At 37.8% G+C, this 21,287-nt stretch overlaps 2 protein-coding genes across 6 annotated transcripts in view; both read right to left on the bottom strand.

Moving 5' to 3' along the window:
• The window catches only part of maneal (mannosidase endo-alpha like), a 32,666-nt gene extending 12,283 nt beyond the window's left edge, over positions 1 to 20,383 (bottom strand). The window contains exons 1-3 of the mRNA XM_059349445.1: positions 20,203 to 20,383; positions 19,283 to 20,088; positions 18,028 to 18,137 (exon numbers count right to left, since the gene is read on the bottom strand). Of these exons, the coding sequence (XP_059205428.1) occupies positions 18,028 to 18,137; positions 19,283 to 19,787 (615 nt within the window). The 5' untranslated portion in view covers positions 19,788 to 20,088; positions 20,203 to 20,383. The remainder of the gene's footprint in view (positions 1 to 18,027; positions 18,138 to 19,282; positions 20,089 to 20,202) is intronic.
• LOC131984585 (sterile alpha motif domain-containing protein 3-like) lies at positions 7,526 to 14,645 on the bottom strand. 5 transcript variants are annotated; one of them, XM_059349443.1, is made up of 6 exons: positions 14,586 to 14,645; positions 13,399 to 13,469; positions 9,280 to 10,317; positions 8,645 to 8,800; positions 8,360 to 8,452; positions 7,526 to 8,004 (listed from the first exon to the last, which is right to left on the bottom strand). In XM_059349443.1, exons 3-6 carry the CDS (start codon positions 10,291 to 10,293, stop codon positions 7,696 to 7,698), a joined length of 1,572 nt encoding a protein of 523 aa, XP_059205426.1. In that variant the 5' UTR covers positions 10,294 to 10,317; positions 13,399 to 13,469; positions 14,586 to 14,645; the 3' UTR covers positions 7,526 to 7,695. The 5 variants fall into 5 exon arrangements, with proteins under 5 accessions (XP_059205426.1, XP_059205425.1, XP_059205424.1 ...); XM_059349442.1 differs by having other exon boundaries at positions 9,280 to 10,322; positions 13,372 to 13,469; positions 14,586 to 14,624; XM_059349439.1 differs by having other exon boundaries at positions 7,528 to 8,004; positions 9,280 to 10,322.
• Positions 20,384 to 21,287: the final 904 nt, after the last annotated feature.

Raw genomic sequence — 21,287 nt, 5'->3', positions numbered from 1 at the left:
ATTATTTGGTGGCTCTAATAAGTTTCAAATGTTAAAATATGTGATTTTCCAATGTAATCTGGTGGTTCTAACAACTCTTTTTAAGTTAAACCTTAAAAATAAGACAAACACATATACTCAAATTGTTAATTTAGTGAATCACTTTCTGTATCACTACGCTTCTAATGCACAAGGTCATTTTTGACCCGTGTGTGTAAACTTGATGTAATAATACAAAAAATATTTTTCTTCATAAAGTATGAAAGGGAAAATGGATATAATGATCTGTGGTAATAAAAAAAAGATAAAAAAAAAAAACACACAGCAGCATGAAATAACATGGGAAATGAATGCGGGTCAATTTGGTCCCATGTTGTGCAATCGAAGGTGTTTTTATGTTGTGCGTCAAAGGGTTAATGTAATGTAGCACAACATAACATAAATTAAGTATGTTACATGAGTTAACATAGAAATTACAATAAGTCACAGCTATTTGTGTCCCATTTGACAGCAGAAAGCCAGCGCCTGGGTGAAAGTCCACTCTGACCTCCTCCAAACACGGACTTTGTCACTCTTAATACTACATCATAAACTACTGTCATAATTACTACAGCCATTACTGGTCCCTGCCTAACAATAAACATATAAAGGAGTTAAAGTCACCGTAGTCCTCTTGTGTTCGTATCAGTGATCAACCATATGAATAGATGATAACGATCTGAACCTATTATAGGCTCACAAATGATAACGCCAATTCAATCAAGTGCAATAAAACAATAAAAGTAGCTGGTTTGCTTCACATATGGCAGGGATTCCCAAAGTGTGGTGCCCCCAGGGGGTGCGCGGGCTGCTGCTAGGGGGTGCGCAAGATGAAAAATTACACAGTTACATTCCCCCCCCCCACACACACACACACACACACACACACACACACAATAAAGACGTGTAATTAAACATTTCCTTTGTAAAATGTAAAATCAAAAAACTGTAATATCAAAGCTATTCAAAATGCACTTCATCTTAAAATGAGGCGTAGAAGTTATCTTCTTCCATTTTTGCAACCTTATGATGACGGGGTTGTGTTAGCTTCACAGTCATTTAATTAATTCTGCAATTTCTGTTCAATGCAGCTCAAAATAGTATAACATTTTCCCAACTTATGTGCTATTTTCTTTCTGCCTCTGATCCTGAGCCTGTCATCATCCTCGTTGCTCATAAAAGTGGAAGCTTGTGCATAACTTTGTTGCATTATATTGAAACTGTGTTTCAGATGAATTCAAATGCGAGAGCTCATTGTTGTGATGGTGATTATTTTATTAAATGTGTGTTCTGGTCATTTGAGCATGATTAAACATGCCGCCTTTAATATGGCTATAAAAAAGCTTATTGCATTTTTTTGTTTTGTTTTGAAGGTGTGGGTGATTGGGGGTGCGTTAACCCGGTTGGGACATAGAAGGGAGTGCGCGGCTAAAAAAGTTTGGGAACCGCTGACATATGGTATAAAAATAATCTTCCCACTGGAGAGGCACCTTGGTCCAAGAGCCATCCAAAAGGAAACACGCAGGCAAACAGTGTCCTTTTCCTTTTGTATAAAGATAGAAGGAGACAGAATAGCAGGCAGAAGCTAAGTTTAGCCCGCAGGATGCTGAGGATTTCTGGAAAATGGAGCTGAGAGGGAAGAGGAGGAGGAGGAGGAGGAGGGAACAAGAGAAGCAGATGCTCACGATCCCCACAGGCTTGTCCTGTATTGTCATCTCATCTGTCAACACATTCAGGTGAAGCAGCATGACATCTATTCCACTGACCCGAGTATCTCAGAAATGCTTTTAAACTATTTCTCAGTAATAATTAAACCAAACAGAACTCTTTTTGGTAACACTTTACAATAACCAACTAAGCAACGTTTATAGATGGTTTATAGACCAATTGTTAACCATTTACAAAGTGCTATACATATTTAATATTTAAATGTTTTCAACCAATTTCTTAAAGGTATATGAATCATTTCAAAATCACGTTCAAAAATGTTAAAATGAGTGCAACTAAAACTATTGATAAACTATTAATTATAATTTAATTGTTTGTTAATGGTAAAGGAACTATAAACTTACATGAACTCTATGGAGTCTTGGTCTATTTTGTCCATTTTTGAATCCTTTTCGTGTCTTTGTAATTCATTTCTTTTTTGGTCATTTGTGTCTTTTTCTGTCTTTTTTGGTAATTTTGTGTCTGTTGTTGTGTCTTTTTTAGTTATTATGTGTCTCTTTTGTCATTTGTGTGTCTTTTTTGGTAATGTTGTGTCTGTTGTTGTGTCTTTTTCAGTTATTTCGTGTCTTTTTTTGGTCATTTTGTGTCTTTTTTTGTCATTTCTGTTTTAATTTTTTTTTTCTTTTTTGGGTTTGAAGCCATTCATTGGCACTTTTGGAGACTCCAGAGGGTTAATATACCATCTATTAACCATTTATAAATTATGTAGTTAGTTTAAGTGTATAGTTAGTAACATTACTAATTATGTATTTACCATTCTAAATGGCCTATATATGGTTTATTATATTATTATATTTTTAATATAAATTATGAATAAAGATTAATAAACTATCTGTTTACCACTTATAAATGAGGGTTATTGTAAAGTGTTACCCTCTTTTTTAAAATGATGTGATCCAGAGGGAATTTCAGGTCACATGCAGCAGAATTTTTTTTAGAAGATCTAAATTTTAAAAATCACCAAAGCTGGAGGTATGAGTATATTTTGACAGAGAACATTGTGTTTTGTTCTTTGTCAGGAGCTGAAAGCTGAATGATTGATGCCCTGTGTCGTCCAGGAACAACTATGGACGCTTTTTTGCTTCAGTCACAAAGGGAGAAAAGGGTCCACTGCAGCTCAGTAGCAAACAGTAAAGCATTGACAGAGCTGTCGAGCCATAAACACTGAGCGCTCAACGCCCACTCCATCTTTCAAAAGAGGCTGCAAGGTCTTCCTAAACAGTTTCCATGGTAACACGGCAGTGTTTGGCGCCCGGGCTCGGGCTTGTCAGCTGTCTCGACTGGTTGGAAATCATGAAAGGCCAGCGAGGTAAGACGCTGCTCAATCTGTTCCTGTTCGGCTGAATAAACCACGACTGGGTGTGGATGAAAAGTGCTTTGTTTGAGCAGATCCTCTCATGTTGTGTGCTGCCGACAGACTCTAATATTTGCATTCCAAGCCTCAGGTGAATAGTTGCTGCAGCAACAGCAAGCCTCCTCAACTTTTCACCGATGTTTAGCTTTTCTACAGTTAATGACAAACACTAAGAGAAGCTCTGTTATATCATCATGTTGCTGTATGCCACATTATATCAGCTAGTTATGTAAACTGCAGATTATTTCCGGTTATTCTTGGTACACTTTTTGTCATTTTCAGGATTCAAGAAGAAAAGCCTCGCACCAAATTTAATTTATCATGTCAATGTGCACACAACACAGCCATATTTACCTTCAATCTAATCTGTGATGCTTTATATCAAATAAATCCAAACACCGTAAAAAAATTTTTTTTTATATTTTACGGTGAAAAACTGCTAAACCATGACAGTAAAAGACCGTAAAATGATAAATGGGTTAATTCAGTTTCAGTAACAATGAAACACCGAAAATGTATATATCAGCCAAAACAGTATTTTTTTTACAGTTTAGTGTAGTTTAAAAAAATAAAATAAATAAAAAATACATTACTCTACTGTAAAATACACTGGCACCGTGTTTGTAACCAACAATACTGTAATATATATACAAGCATCACTGTAATTTTTGCATTCATTTTTTGTAAAAATACTTTTTCTAACTGTTAAATGTACTAAACACCATATCTCTAACAGAAATATACTGTAATATTTAATGGTAAAATCTTTAATTCATACTGCATTTATATAGTATTTTCTTGTCAATTATATGGCAAAAAAGCGTTTCTTTTGATGGAATTTTATGTAATATTAGAAAAGTTGCACTGCATTTATTACGGTAAAGTTCTGGCAACCACAGCTGCCGTTTTTTTACCGTAAAAACAACAGGTTTTTTTTTTTTACAGTGCAGAAGAAACACAGGCACAAAGTCAAATGAACACTTTCTTATTCATTATTTGACAATTATGTAATTTTAATTTGTCATTTCATAATAACAGCTCGATGCTTTAAAGAGCTATTATACGGTGCCCCTCAGCCTCCTACACCATTTAAAAAATTATATGAGAGAGTTTTGGGAGTCGTTCTGTGAGATTGTATGTATACAGAGTAAGGAACTGCTAATTACAAGTTTAATATAATATTAAAACAGTTTTTTGTCAGACTTCCTCTGAATCTTTGGTATGAATTTATATCTTCAAACCATGGGGTAGTTTTAATTTTTTTAAATGTTAGCAAGGAATGCCTTGTTTAGCCCCTGCAACCTGGCCGAAGAGAAGTGGAAGAAAATGGATGGATGCTCCACTTTGTAAATCACCTATACTTGCCAATTTCCTCTTTCTGCCATTTGGTGCTTTATGAGATTTTTTTGTTGTTGCTGAAAGCAGACTGAACCAAAACAATGAAGTTTTGGTTAAAAAAATAAATAGAAGTAGCTTTCATGTTTCATACAAGATGAATGGTAAAACAAAAATACAACAAAGCCTCCAAACCATGAAACCACATGTTTTGTTTGTTCCTAACCTCAAATACACGGGAGAGTTTCAAAAAGTAGCACCCCTACTGTTTACAGGAGATCACAAGTCATTATACAGAAACAAAACATTTACAGTTGTGAAAAAGTTGAAATTCATTTAGGTTGCAAAACTACTTCTCTAAGGTTAGGGCAAAAAGGTTCCTGGTTAGGGGATATAAAATACAGTTTAAAGAGTCAACTAAATGCATGTTAATGCTGTAAGTGATGTAGTTACGAGGACAAAGTGACTAATGGAAGTGACATAGTTCCGTGCATCACGTGCTGCTTCTTCTAATAACATGGTCAGTTTTGTTTTCACATGGTACGCAAACACACTGCCCTAACTGCAATTTTGGTGCTTTATACTCCCATCAGCATCATTCATCATTACTACGGCCACTAGAGGGTGCCACTAACTCCGAACGAGCAAGGAGGCAAACCAGGAAGTGCTGCATTCTACCGAAAATCCCAGCAGGGGGCACTAAGTTTGGCTGCAAAAAAATTCTGTCTATTCCTTTCAGTGCAAAATGAGAAAACTTCTCACTTGATTTATTACCTCAGAATTTTTTTTAGGACAACAACTCTAATAAAAAAAATTCTTCAAGACAATTTGATGTCAATAGTTCAAATAATGGCCCCATTTACAAGAAAAGAGAAGATAAAGAATCGTATGATAAAGCAAACAAGGCTAGCTGTCACCAGGAGAGAATCAGAACAATGCGAACAAAGGAGTTGCTGCTCAGTTTTCTGAGGTAAGTAACAAACATTTTGTTTTTATTTGTTGCTAGCCAAAACTAACATCCCAGTTAATGCTAACATGAATTAGCAGCAGCTTCTCTCAGTCAGGTTGAGGTGTAGAGAGGCTGTAGTCACTCCTCCACAGTCCAGATATGGTCTGCTCCCCGTATCGGAAACAAGATGGAGACGCAAAATGGTGACGAGTGTCACGCTGAACTTGATGCTTCCAACGGGCCACAAACCAACGGGTGACGTCACGGTGACTACACTCAAAAAAAAAAATTGTTGGATTTACTTAAAAATGTTGTTTCAAGTGGTTCCACGTAACTTTGTTAAGTAGATGTTAATAAACCTGTTTTCATACCACTTACTCAATATATTGAAGTATACTGTACAACAGTGACTTAAGTGACTTCAACTTAACTGGGTTACTTTCTTTTTATGCATGAAGTCTAAATTAAACTTATTTCATATGGTTAAGTTCAGCGAATGAACTGGATATACATTACTGCAATACATGGTTATTGAGTCAGAGTAACTTGATGTGGTTAAGTTAGTCTTAATTGAGTTTAATTTGTTCAATTAAAATGATAAAAATAGAAAAAAGCTGTTAACAGAGGGGGAAATAATCACAACTTTTCTCCAAACAGCACTTTTATTAACCACTCAAAGCAGCCTGTTATACAAAAACACTTTTGAACACTTGGCATAAAAATGCTTGTACTTGCACATGTATGAACATTACATGTTTACCAAATAGTTTAATGTATTATTAGCTGAGATTTAAAGAGCACCCATATCAACATTTTAACATAACATTGTAAAGTGCCATTTTTTAATTTCAATAAACATATTGCAAATAAATTCAAACTCTTAGCTCCAGCCATGGCAAGGGCTATGCCTCTTGGGCAGGGGTCACATGAGGTTGCCAGAATCTTTTAGGGCTGAGAGAGGCAGTTTATAACAACTGAAACTGCTGTACATGTAATTTGACAATCATAACACAATGACACATAATCATGTCACAGAAAAATCATGACAAGAAGAACGCTCAAACAATCTTTACATCAGCAACAAGCAGTATTTGGTCCCTGGTCAATAGTTTGAAACCACTGCTTTAGAGTCCCATTTGAAACTTCTACCTTTCAGGCACAACAGTAACAGTAAGAAAATACAAAATGTTGCTACAATAATACAAATACAAATGTTAACAGTAAGTCAAAACTATAGCTGAAGTAGTCAAAATAACAAAACCATTTCAGCGCAATAATCCGTGTATCGTTCGTTCCTTCCATTTTCAATTGGTAATCAAAATCAAATATTGAAAAATTGGTTCTTTTGTCATTTGTTGTCCATTATAAAATAAAATAAAAAATGCTTGTTTTTTCATATTTCAATCTTTGGCTCAGATCAAAAATAGGAAATGGAAAAACGGGAACCAGGACTGAATTTGATTTTAATATTTAATTAGTCTGGTTTACTTCACCAGGAAGTTTGACTGTGGTCCAGTGAGACGCCATTCGCTTCTCCGTAGTCAAACCAGCCGCCCCTACATAATGTATTGACCCGTATTGTGATATTTATGGTAAATTCATTGAAACTGCTCAAAGCGAGCTGACATGAAGGATAAACACTTTACGGTCATTCTTTCTCACCTTTTTTCAGTATAAAACTCTTACCAGCAGAGAGGAGATGAAGTGTTAGCTTTACATGAACACACCACGTCAAATAATTAAATTGTGTCGGGCCGAAAATGTATTTGTTGTGTCGACGTGCGGTTTTCAGTTTTCAGAATAAAGTGTTACACAACCTGGCCAAAAACCAGATAAATATGGAAATAAAAATTAATTGCATGGTATTCACCGAACTGTTCACTGTGGTGTGTTCATGTAAAGCTAACACTTCATCTCCTCTCTGCTCAGCTCGCTCTGAGCAATTTCAATGAATTTACCATAAATATCACAATATGGGTCACTACATTATGTACTGGTTTGACTACTGAGAAGCGAATGACGTCTCACTGGACCACAGTCAAACTTCCTGGTCACGTTAACTAGACCAATTTAATATTAAAATCAAATTCAGTCCTGGTGCCCGTTTTTCCATTTCCTATTTTTGATCTGAGCCTAAGATTGAAATATGAAAAAAACAAGCATTTTGTTCGTTTTTTGTGTTATAATAAAAAAAACAGTACATTTTTTATTATTTGATTTTTGATTGCCAATTGAAAATGGAAAGAACGAATGATACACGGATTTGTAATAAATAGCCTCCAGGTCACAACACTGTCACAGCTTCATGCATTCATTCCAGCAGTTTGTTTTTGAGTACCTGGATTTTGGTTGAAAGCCTGTGTGTATCAAGCTCCATCAGGATCTTTTGAATGAATTCAAACGTGTACCTGAGGTCAGTTGGATAGCTCAGGTTCAGGTCGTAGATGGTACCGAACAGTAAGGCACAAGCAGTGGCGACATCTTTGATTTCAGAGAGCACCTGTACACCTTCAACGATGATGCCCACATCTTCTGGAAGTTCTGCACTTGGATGTTTTATCACATAGATGCCGATGACCGTCCGGTCCAATTCTCTCTGGGTTTCATCAGGTGTCTCACTCTAAAAATCAGACAAAAAAGAACATAATTTAATTAAAAAAATCTCCCACTGAAAGCACATTCACATGAAATTTGCACCATTTTAATAGAGGGTATGCACAGGACGTCACGGTACTCAGAAGTCCTTCACCACGTTGAGGGATGTTTGATTTGCCACTCAGTCCGAATAAAAGGAGCGTTGCCGAGCGAAACGTGACGTAAACGCACACCCTCTATATTCACCTTGATAACTGACTCCACTAGTAAGTGAAGTCAGTTAAATAAAAATAGGTACATAAAAACATTTATGAGAGCATATTTAGCGCTGTGTTCAATGTTGAATGAAAAATCACTTTAAAACAACTGATAACACATACTCCGTATTCCTTCACTAGCTCTTTGGGGTCTTCATTGAGATACAAAGCTACTGCTTGGAGGCTGCAAGCTCTCCTTGTTTCGATGGAGTCGTTCTGGAAACACAACAAGAAATACACTGTATAAACAAGTCACTGACATCAGATATCAGTTGGCCAGCCGGTCTTCATGCAGAGGTCACTCAGACATTCATAAAATAGTTAACTACAGGTGCACTTGCCAGTAAGCAACAAGGGCAGAGCAAATAAAAGTGTGAGTGTGTGTGTCGCAGGTAATTATACACACACCTGGTCAATAACAGCCATAATGTCTGTTATTCTGCGACCTGCTGCTCCTCCTTTCTTTCGGAGCACTCTAGTCAACTTGTCATAGTAGTGGTCCAGCTGCGACATAAACTTTGGGATGAGTGGGATGGTGGTTATCCGCATGAACTCAGCGCTTACCTAGGTACATGTTTCAACAAGACAAAAAACACAAAGTACAGAAGATTAACACACAACTTAAAATTTACAAATATATAATTCGAAACAGGTTTAGGTACTTTATGCAGAATCTAGCTTTAAAGTTTACTCAGAACTAGGCAATAAGTACAAAATCAAATGTCAAAAATATTTTTGACCAATTACCAGAAATATTAAAGTTGTGATACTTCTTTAAGGAACTCTAAAACTCTAGATTTGGGTTAGGTTTGCATGAGATGGTCCTGTCCCCTCAAGCAGGGGCTCTAAGGATGAATTAATCCCCTCTCATATCTTCTCCTGATTAGTGACAAATGAGCAAGAATTTGAAAAGAAAACCTACACACAGACCTATCTTAATTGTTACAAATAAAATTATACTTAAACCTAAACTATACCACATAGGCCATTTCTGTACATTAAACAAAGACAATTTACTTTTGACCTGCAAATTCAAGACTTGCCTCATGTTCTGTAAAAAGAGCCGGCCATCTACTTTTGAATTCTGCGATGAAGGGCATGCTTTGAACCACTTCATACCGCCGATGAGCAAAGGTTTTCTCCATTTTCTCTTTTATCACCTGATGGTTGTTCCTTTTCTTGATCTCAGATAGCAGTTCCATGCGTTCCTTCTCAAGACTCTCTCTGTCTTCTCCAACTGGATATTGAGGGCAGAAATTTACCTCGGCTCGCCTGGGTTTCTTAACTTGGTTAGGACTTGACAAGTTACTAGGCTGTCTGTTTCTCATGGAGTTAATGCTAATTTCTGGGCATCCTAAGCTCCTAAGCTTAGTACGGTAGTTGCCCATTTTGAATTTCAAGCTGATTTTCCAACCGTAGTATCCAGTAGCAGAGCCCTGTTCCTTTAAGCATGGATGTTTTCTGATCAAAGCTTCAGCAACATCATCTAATTGTGCAGAGGTAGGGTATCCTGTTGTGTATTTCATTATTTCAGAAGCCAAGGCCTGTAAAATGTCTGACCTGACTTTGAAACTAGGGTTCATACGCTTGCCTTCAGCAAGGAATTGCTGGTTTGCCTCTGACAGTTGCATCTCAACTTCATAGGAGAACGGAGGAACAGGGAAGCTGCGTGGCCAGCCTTGGCTTCTTAGTGACGAGGTTGGAGATGAGGTTGAAGTGGTTGACTCAGAGGATGAAAGTATGTCAGTGTCTGCAGAGGAATCATCCATCCCCTGAAAAGGTGTGAATGGCATATGACTGGGTGCCTGTGTTGACTGCTCACTTGGTACAATCACTTTTACTGTTCCTTTGTCTTGGATATCTGTTGTTGAAGTAAGGTTCATAAACTGGTCAAAATCATTGTCCATGTACTGCAGTCTGAACTCTCCTTCAATTCCACACTGTTTTTGAATCTCAAATTTAAGACTGTCCACAGAGTCCGGGATTCCAGAGGTCAAAGTGAGCTTCACACAGTTATCTGCTCCAAGGACAATCCGAAGCTTTGCTGGAGTAGACATCGTGTGTACCTTTAAATCAGACTCCTACTCTGAAAGAGAAAGAAAATTAGTATAAAACAGAGCAGAGCACCACTACAAACAGGTTATTGTGACATCTTTACAAAGTAGGCTAAGTCATAAGAGTGAGTAAACCAAGTTTGTTACCCTGTGTTGCACTATATGAATAAAAAATAAAAGGCTTTGTTCTGTCTCCACTACTGTCCAACTAAATCAACCAAGAGCTAAAAGGTTTCATTAAACACTGATCAGGTAGATCTTTCTCAACCCTTGCAATTTCTAAATTAAAATGTATTTCAAATACACACAATTCACTTTATATATAAGACAACTTTTAAACTGTGAGATTTGATTTTTCACTTTGACAGAGGTATGCCAAGCTACACGAGATTCTAACCAGCATCAAAAGAACCAGTGGATGTACAGAGGAGAAAAAAAAGGTATCTAAACATATTGTGTAAGTTTGTGTTAGTCAGAAAAACTACTACTACTTTATTACCTGAAGAATGTATGTATCTTTTCAAAGTAACCATCCGGAGAGTGCCAACTTTGTAATCACAGAGGGGGTAACGATCCACAAGTTGACTCAGTTCAATCACACAAACATCCCTTGGAGAAGGATCCAACTCGAAGGATCTGTAGTGTTCTCTGTACCATGAGCTTAATTTTTTTACTATGAAGGCAAGCCCATCTTTTAAAACACACATCTGCACAATTTCGGCAAAGTCTGGCAGTCCACCAACAAATCCATGCACTATTATCATGCCACTTCTGAAGTTGATGCCATCAGCAGATACATTCTGTGCTAGATTAACAACAGTAAGATCAGGGTACTTCTGATGGAGGCTAACTGCTACCTCTTCTTTAAGGACATCAAGAGGGACTGTTGAGACTCGTGTAACCTCGAGAGAGTTTTTTTCACAGCTTGATGAAAACATACTATGGCCATTCATGAGCTGATGTTTAGTGGCCAAAGACAATGTTATGTTTTTAAAACAGTTGGTATGCCTCACAACTTGTTTAAAATAACTGTGCTTCGACTCAAACCTCAGAGTCCAGAAAGAAACTAGTGGACCAAAGAGGAGGATCAGAGCTGGATAGTGTTCCAGGTAGTGTTGTTTTGGTAGAATTTTTCTTTCTGGGAAAAGTGTGCAATACTTGTATCTGTGCTCTGATATTTTAGTCTCCAAGTATGCAATTGACTCATTTGTATGTACAGGGCAAACAACCAGATCAACAATATCCTTCAAATCTAATATAAGCTGCCAAGCTGGTTCATCTTCTGGAATTAGTTTTCCAACAATCAGTGGTAGTAGTCTTAATAGACACCAGTTCTCATGTGAGTTGCCACCAATATTTTTTTTTCTTTGGAAAGCACGTGGCAATATTTGAGGACGGTTTGTTTTATCCCCCCACTTGTATGGGAAAGCCTGAATTAGTTCATTTAAACCATCAAAAGTGAAGTACTTCTTGGCTAACAACAATCCAAAGCACTGAGCAAGTTCAATGGGTACTATCCCCTCAAAAAGGTCATGAGCAAGATCTGGGGGGAAACCTGCCGTAACCTCAAAGAACGAAAGGCTCTCAGCTAAAGCACATGTAGTTTTGACTCCAAAACAGGGTTTACCTTGTTCACATGCACTTGCTACATGTGTATGATGAAGCTCTTTAGTTCTGAGAATGAAGCCACCCTCTTTGACCTCCTGTGACTGAATTTCACTGCGTGTAGCAGTACAAAACCGACAGACAAAATCTCCAGAAAAACTCTCCACAAATCCAGCTAATCCATGAGCTCCAAGGTTATCAGCGACTACACACTGAACAGTACCTCTGATGAATGTTCCTAGATGATCAATGAAAACCCCCTGTTGCTCTAATTTAACAATATCATGCAGAAAGGGCTCAAATATTTTTTTATAGCCAAATGTTTTTACATCTTCACTTTTACAAAGTAATGCAAGATAAATTGAGTTCAATGATGACTGACAAACTGGCAGCAAATTCCCTAAAATCCAATAAACCCCACAAAGTTTATGTTTTTTTCGCGACGTCCCTAGAGGGTTACAGATCTCGAAGTCATCTATGTAAAGGCACAACGACAGTCTTAATTCCTCACCTGCAAGAAACTCATTATTTTTAAAGTGACAACCATCTTGATAACATCTATACTCCCCATGTACAGAATGCTGGTCTGAATGACTATCAACAACTTTACGAAGTATATCTTTCTGTTTGAGTAACTGCTCTAAGGTTTTCAGAACAGGAATATACTGGAAGGTTCGTCTTGTTTTTGCGTCAAGTATGTACTCTACTGGATCGATTATATCAAAATTTTCTTTATAATACTTGCTGCGTTTATGAGCTGTGGCTAGTGGGCCATCCTTTTCTATACCTTTTAACAAAGGATTACATGAAGATAATGCAGTGGTCAATTCTTTAATTACTATCTGGTCCACAGAGATATTGTGATTTGTCAATGTTTCTTGGATTGCTTCGTTTGATATGGGCACAGACGCAGATCCTATCAAATAATGCAATTCAGCAAGCAGTTCATCTATTGCTGTGCGTGGAACATGGAAATAGTTTTCAAGTTTTAGTAAAAGAGATGCTAATTTCAGTTCTATAGTCTTAGATAAATGTTGTTCTTTTGTTTCAGTTTCTATATCACTATCAGAATCAACATCACACTCCCCACTATGAGCTGAATTACCAATGTCACCTTCTGCTAAATGTTCTGCTTCACTAGTGTTTACAATACCTACTTTAAAATCTTGAAGAGAATATGGAGTGTGTTTTCTATTTCTGTGGGACTTGAAAGTACCATAAATATTTGTCTGGAAACAGCAGCCCTGAAACATACAATTCACCGTTTCATGGCTCTTGAGATGGTTATATATGTGACTAAAATACTCTTGTGCTGATCCTATGCAGGTGCTTGTACACAACTGACAGTTAAATGTAGCTGAAGTAACACATTTTCCAACACTTTGATTAATATGTGACCTGCTTAAATGACTATGAAGAGCATTCCAAGTTTTGAATACACACGGACAATCAGAATAAGTGCATGGGTATGGGTACCTGCGGCCAAAATTGCCATGAGCTAACCTGTAGTGTTTTAGTAGATGGACTCTTGTTGATACAGTTGTCCCACAGTCTTTACAAGACCACATTCATATCTGTTGAAAAAAAGAAAGTGATATTAGAATCGATCACATATTTTCCAACGTGCATGCCCCTGCGGGAGAAAAATTTGTAAATTTTTAAGTAAAATGCATCAATGTTGTGCACTTTGAGAGTAAAATGAGAGCAAACACATCACATTAGATTTTCAAAGTCAGGAGATATGTGTTTAGCAACAGGAAGTAATTAGATCATTACTCACAGTTTAGCTTGTTGTGATCAAAGCAACATTAATTGTAAGATAATGTTAGCTCGCGGCTACCAAACGGCATATGCAACAGTGTGTTTGGACCTTGGTAAACCAGCTCGGTATATTCAGTGAGGGTGAATGCGCCTCATGTCTTGGAGGAGGACGGGGAGGGGGGTCGGTGTTTAGACTGACTGGCGGGTCACAGACACTCTGCTGAGCAACGGCAACACAACGCAGTGGAACTTTATATACATTTATATAAGTGTAAATGTACTTTAAGTAGCTTGAAATGTGACGTTAGCGCAGCAGATTAGACTAGCGGGCCGACACAGTCCTTGTAATTAATGGGAAATTGCATGTGCGTTGGCGCATCGGGGCAGAACTCCGCTGCGCGCAATACAGAGAGCAGACGAGAAATGTAGGCTACTCACCAACCATGAGGGGACAAAAATGACATGATAAATAAGCTAAATAACACAAGGCTAGTTAGTTTGTTCGATAAAAGGACAAGATATAGACCTGTGCTATAGGAAAGGTTACCTTAAATGGCTTCTCTTAATAAAATAAACTTGATCTTCAAGGAGGGCGGGGGGGGGGGGGGGGGGGGGGGGGGCTAATATAGTGGTAGGGGATACACTAAGAATAATTGATTTGCAAACTGCCTAGATGCAGCCACAGTTGCCGTTTTCACACATACTAGTATACAGTAATATATATATATGTGTATGTACACAGAGCTGCTCATATTGCTTAATAAAGAAGCCGCTCGCTTTCGAATGTAGCCGCGCTAACGACGCTAACGACGCTAACGGAGCTAACGGAGCTAAATGGTAAACCGATGTGGTAACTTAGCCTATTGGTGCCATGACTTACTTGCAGTAAAATGCCGTGACTTACTGGCAGGAAAAATGTTTTTACTTACCTCTATTTGGAGGATGGCTGTGGATGTGTCCAGGGTGTGTTTCTCCATGTGCAATCAACAGGATAATGGCGGATGTAATAAAAACTCGCGTGATTTTGAACGAGATTAGAGGGGATGAGTGGTGTCCTCAAAGGGACAAACTAGCTACTACTGCTTTCGGTTTTATTTCATTTTTACATGACAGAGTTGAGTAGGGGTAACTAACACAGCCAAGTAAACCTGACATTGCATATTTTTGCTTTCAACCAATACAACTAACTTAAGTTAACATTAAAAACTTGTGGTTCTTGAGTAATTCAAACATAATACTATGTTTTATAGCTAACAACAGTGAGATTTCCTTTTTTTGAGTGTACGTCCATTATTTATATACATTCTATGGTTTTAATGAGGTATAAACAACACATGGGGTCATATTTTGGAGGACGACTTTCTCAAATGTAAATATGGGTTGTAGAAACAAACTATGGGGGCGTTTTAACCCATTTAGGCCTAAAACGCCTGGAAAAATGCCTGTAAAACCTCTGGGCGATTTTAAAATAACCCCCTAAAACTTGAAGTTTTTCTGGAAATTCAAGTGTCAACGCTTCATACTAAATAATAGATTTTTTAGCCTCTGTAGCAGATAGAAATGAAAAATGAAAAAGTATTTGAGAGCTTTTAGCTGTTATATCTGAGCTCCCTCCGCTATACTCGTCTTCCGCCATGATTTCTGAAAAAGTCCCATGTTGCATTGCGACACTCCCACGTATAAGTATTCTGTGTATAAGTATTCGTATTCTGATGCATTTCATTGTCCAAGAGACCGAAAATAGGTGAAAAAAACTACAAAAACTACAAATACTACAAAACGATGTATCCACTTTCCCGGCTTTAATGGTAGAATAACGCAACAGCGCCCCGGTTTTAATGGTAGAAATGCGGTAATGCTTTCCCGGCTTAAATGGGTTAAAGGGGGGACAGTCACAAAAAATCCCATCTATATTCTGACAAAACTACATTACAACATATTACTTTTCAGCTGGCATCCTGACATCAGCATTTCACTGGACAAACAGGGTCAATCTATGCTTAATTAGTGAGCATGGAGGGCTGGAGGGGATTATGGATCAGACTGTGTCCTTCTGTCTGTCATAAGTGTTGGTCTCAAATGAAATCTATGACACCGGTGGTCTGGTTCAGATGGAATTACCACAACAATCTCTCTTCATGCATCATTTTGCAAATAAATATTAACAGAAAGGTTGTGTGCGTCAAAAGCACAACAACAAATGGTATGCCACGCATATTATATTATATATTATTATATATTATATATCATTATTATTTTATTTTAATAATATATAATAATATAATATTTTATCATTATTATTATTATTATTTTATTTTATGTATTATTATTTATAATTATAATTATTTTATTTATTATTATTTTCTATTGTTACTATTTATTATTACATATTATATTATATTATATACTGTACTATTATTATTATATAATCACTATAGCATTGTTGCCATCATATCATTACCATCATCTTGCCAAACTACCAACTGATCTTCTTTTTTTAACTTCTTAAGTGTCCTTGTTCTATTCTGTGTTTTTTTTTTTCTACTGTTGTTTTTATTTATTCTACCTCAGTATTTTTATTCTTTTGTATTTTATTGTACTTGAATACCGGACTACTGTGACAACCGAATTTCCCTTTGGGGATGAATAAAGTAATCTACACGTATGACCCTGGCAGAGAGAACACACACACACGACTGCACACAAACACAGACTTCAGCCTGTATTTCGTCAGCGGCAGCTCTGGTGCACTGAAACACTGGAGCATTAGCCCTGAGGTCAGCTGTGAGATGCACACTGTTGTGTAAGTCTGACTGAGACACACAGAGAGACCCAGTTCTCAGTCTAAGACTTCCATATAAGGAGCATGAAAGTAGACTGAGGGAAAGCTCTTCTGTCCTCTTAATGCTGAATCTACAGTCTATGCTCAGCTTGTTTTGCCACCGCTGTCTCAAGCACCTTCAGCATCTTACAGCTTTATGCTATCTGACGCGCTCAGTGCTAAAGCAGATATGACTTTGTAAGATGGAGTGCTGAATTGAAAAGACAATCGACCCTTGAGCATATCATGTTTTTAAAAACAGCTATTGGCTCGGATAGAAAAGCGTCTGAAAGCAGAACAGTTTCATTTATCCACAATCTCCATATTAGTGTAAATGTCATGTTTTGAGGTCAGAGCATTAAAATTGAAGATGCCACTGGAACCCATTGGGTAGGTAGCCATTTTTTTTTAATGCCAGGAGCATCAGTGGACCAGAATGCAATGCAGCTGCAAGACATTTTGAATAAAGGGCATTGAACACTTTTTCTTATGTGGGGAAAATGTACCTTAAGTTACCATCACACAAGCATTTAACTCTATGGAGTCTATTTTGTCCATTTTTGAATCCTTTTCATATCTTTTCGTGTCTTTGTAAGTCATTTTGTGTCATTTTTGGTCATTTTGTGTCATTTTGTGTCTTCTGTGGGCTTTTTTTGGTCATTCTGTCTTCTCATTTTGTGTCTTTTTTGGTCATTTTGTGTCTTTTTGTTTCTTTTTTTGGTCATTTTGTGTCTTTTATTGGTCATGTTGTATCTTTTTTTTGTCATTTTGTGTCTTTTTTTGGTCAATTTGTGTCTTTTTTCAAGTCATTGTGTGTCTTTTTTTTGTCTTTTGCGTCTTTTTTGCGTCTTTTTGTGTCTTTTTGTGTCTTTTTTGGTCATTTTGTGTCTTTTTCTGGTCATTTTGTGTCTTTTTTTGGTCATTTCATATCTTTTTTAGTCCTTTAATCCAACATAAAATGTGATTTTAAATATTTTTTTACTTTCAAAACACTATCATGCTCAATAAAGAATTTTAAATGTTGCAAATGTGAACAAAAGTTGCAAATATAACATATAAGAGGGTTACATCCAGTTCTATCATTTTATACAAAATATATTTGACCTTGTCTCCAGTTTTACTTGATATATCATCATCAAACTGAAACTGGCCTCATGGAGTTTAAAGCCTGAACTTTAGAGGTAAATTTACAGGAGGGCTCCACGCTGCTTTGTTTTCTAGTCTGGATGGCGCTTTTGGAGACTCCAGAGGGTTAAAAGCAAAATTTAATCTGTGTGAATCGTTTACTGCGACTGTAATGAATTATACAAGAGATTTCAAAACAGGTTCATGACCTATTAGCTGTGTTGCACCTTATAAACTGCTGCTGTTATAATGAAACAGGGGTCAATGGATGGAGCCAAAAAGTCCTGAAAAATAATGTGTTTTAAATGTTGCAGGAATAAGATAAATAGATATGTGTTTTCAGCTTTAACACAACTGTCACTATGAAGTCATTCATTCATTAAATCATCAGAAATGAAAAACATACCGGTTGTCTCACCAGTTACCTTGATGCTGTGCCTGTGGGCAGCGTCCATGACAGCAGGAACCAGGTCCTCGGTGGGCTCCCCGTGGTCGTCTGCCACCCCGGGAGGATACCAGGACAACACCAGCACCCCTACAACACCACAGCGTGGGGAGGAAGTCTACTCTGAGTACAGTCAGGCATCAAGTTGGAATGTAATGAATGATGGTGGAGGTGAAAGTGCTGCTTTGTAGGGGGATTGATTCTTGGATGTGGCATTTAAAAAAACAGATCATAGCCTTCAACAAACTGAAACTCACTATTTTTACCTGCACCAAAAAGGGTTAGTTTTCAGTTCAGTTCATAAAAAAGAATGTAGCATGAGCCAGGAAAGAATCCATTACATTTTGGAACAGATCCGATTCCCAGGGCAAACACACAAATTATGTTTCACTTCCTTTAACATTCTGAGATAGACCTTGGCAGAGGTCTGTGCTCTCCAAACACCCTTCTAGCTGTTATTTTTCCATCAATGGACATCATTAAATTCTAAAATAAAATGTTCTGTTTTTGTAAAAGAGCCCTGGGTGTCAAATCTCTTAACAAATTAACAATAACAGCTATGGCAAATGTTTTACCTCTTCTGGGGAGGTCATTTTTGTTTTGTTTTTGTCTCTTTGTCAGCAGGATTACAGAAAAATTACTGGTCCCATTTTCCTTTAACTTGGATCCAAAACTTGTGGCGATTACACAAATTATTTTTTTTACTTTTTTTTAACATTGTGAGACAGTGCATTTGGCATTGGCAGAGGTCTGCACTTTTAGAGTCCCCTACTACACTGCAAAAAAGGTATGTCTAAAAACAAGATAAAAATACTAAATCTGAGGGAAATGATCTTGCTGCATGGACAGATCATTTCACTTGACAAGATTTCTTAAATTCAGATTGTTAAATCTAGAAATAAGCGAGTTGAACGCTTAAAATAAGAAATTAACTCTTAAAACAAGATAAATTATCAAACACAGTTTTTTTTTTTATCTTGGTACGAAAGAAATAATTTGCAGTTAATGTCTTATTTTAGGCGTACAACATGCTTATTTCTAGATTTAATGATCTTAATTTAACAAATCCTGTCAAGTGAAATTATCTGTCCATGCAGCAAGATCATTTCCCTCAGATTTAGTGTTTTTATCTTGTTTTTAGACCTTTTTTGCAGTGTATTGTAGACTATTTCTGATGTGGGGGACCATCTACAGCCCTGGAGGGATGTCAACATTGTACAATACAGCCTAATTACCTGCTGCAGCCTCCTCTATCTGGGACATGTGTGACTCCAGCACCTTTGGGTCCCTGGAGCTGTAGGGTCCCAGCTCAGGGTAAAAACTTGAGGCAATATCATCTGGAGGTGTGTGCCTTCCTTGGGCATGACTGGCTGCAATCTTGGGGTCCCAGTGTGGCACCAGCACATGATCCCAGTGGATGTACTTGTTGTCCATGCTGGGTGAGCCGTACCACAGGTAGTAGAAGATGTGAACGTCATAGAATATGCTGTAATCTCTGTCCGATTTGGTGAAAACCACCTTGGTGTCACTGCTGCCCATGTGGAACTGGCCAGGAGACACCACCACGTCTTTCACGTCCAGCCGCCTCCTGTCGGATCTCTCCCCGATGAAGTCCATACCGGGGGCCAGGTCTGAGAAGCCATCGCTGGGCTTCAGCGTCCTGAGTCCCATCATGGCCCCGAAAATGAAGAGCGTGAAGAGGAAAAGTGCCACCAGAGCTTTCCTGCGGAGCCGCGTCATTGTCGCTGTCCGTGGTGCTGCAGACAAACAGCCAGTAACAGGGTCCTGGTCCTCCTAATGCCGGCTACAGAGCCTGGATGCAGTCATCGGATTTCAGCATGGCGTCGAGCAGGTAAAATAAAACGCGTTCAGTCACTGCAGCTGGCGCATAATCGAGCCTGTTAAACGCAAAAGCAAAGCGATCTCATTTCACTTCCATCATCACGACATGAAGGCATCCTGCATTATATTACTGCCTCAGTAAACCGCCTCCTGCTCGCCTTCGCACTTTGGCTTTTATTTTTTTGCTCCATCCTTTCCCCTTGGAGAGAAAAGAGAAAAGTGGATTTGATCAGTCAACAGTTCCTTCATGTCTACAGACTGTCTAGTCACAGCTGAGGCTGCTTTAAAGCTCCATTAAAACAAGTGTTGTTACCTTCCATCCAATGGCTTCTTCTTATCTCTTACTGTCATCCCATCGTTATTTTTTTTTTTTTAAAAAGGTCAAATCTTCTTCTTGGAAAGCTTTCTGCGCTGTTGCTTGACCAAAGCCTGCATCAGAGAGAGAAACACGGTGTTTACCTACGAGAGAATGAAACATTTGTTTGTGTGGTGGAGCAGGAGGAGGTGGGATTAACCCCAACCGGAAATACATGTATGAGGGGTGATTCATGCACAAGAGAAGCAGGAGGTGGAGCTTGACTGTCATCTCTTACATATACCTCTTTCATAACAATAACCAGGGTTGTTTGACACGTGTTCAGACCTTCAGACAGTTTTTCGAAGCCAAAAATAATAAACCAGATGTCACTTTTACTTAAAAATATATCATATAGGGTTTTTTTTAATCATGTTTTACCATTTGGAACAATGTCATGCTGGAAATGTGTGTGGGGTTAACATGTCGAAACAGGATTCATGTTTTGGGGTAAAATACTGCGTTATTAAATGTCTCGGTAAACAGCCTCCTGTTCGCCTTCACACGTCAGTTTTTTTTTTTTTGCTCCATCCTTTCCCCTTGGACAGAAAAGAGAAAAGTGGATTTCATCAGTCAACAGTTCCCTCATGTCTACAGAAGTTGTTACCTTCCATCCAATGGCTTCTTCTCATCTCTTACTGTCATCCCATCGTTATTTAAAAAAAATAAAAGATCAAATCTTCTTGGAAAGCTTTCTGCGCTGTTGCTTGACCAAAGCCTGCATCAGAGAAACACGGTGTTTACCTACGAGATAATGAAACACTTGTTTGTGTGGTGGAGCAGGAGGAGGTTACAATAAACTAAGTTAATTGATATACAGAAACTGGACATTTCATTTGTGCACGTAAAATACTATAAATGGGATCTCATCATACTAGTTGCATCTTTTTTAGTAGCAATCGGGTCACTACATGGGTTTATAACTCAGTTTTGACATGGGTCACAATGAATTACCTCACATGCTGGAAATGTGTGTGGGGTTAACATGTCAAAACTGGATTCATGTTTTGGGATAAAATACTGCGTTATACTACTGCCTCAGT

Source organism: Centropristis striata, chromosome 14 (genome assembly GCF_030273125.1).
Source record: "Centropristis striata isolate RG_2023a ecotype Rhode Island chromosome 14, C.striata_1.0, whole genome shotgun sequence".
Classification (NCBI taxonomy): Eukaryota; Metazoa; Chordata; class Actinopteri; order Perciformes; family Serranidae; genus Centropristis; species Centropristis striata.
Note: the sequence above shows the minus strand (reverse complement) of the source record. Positions and strands in the feature narration are given on the sequence as shown.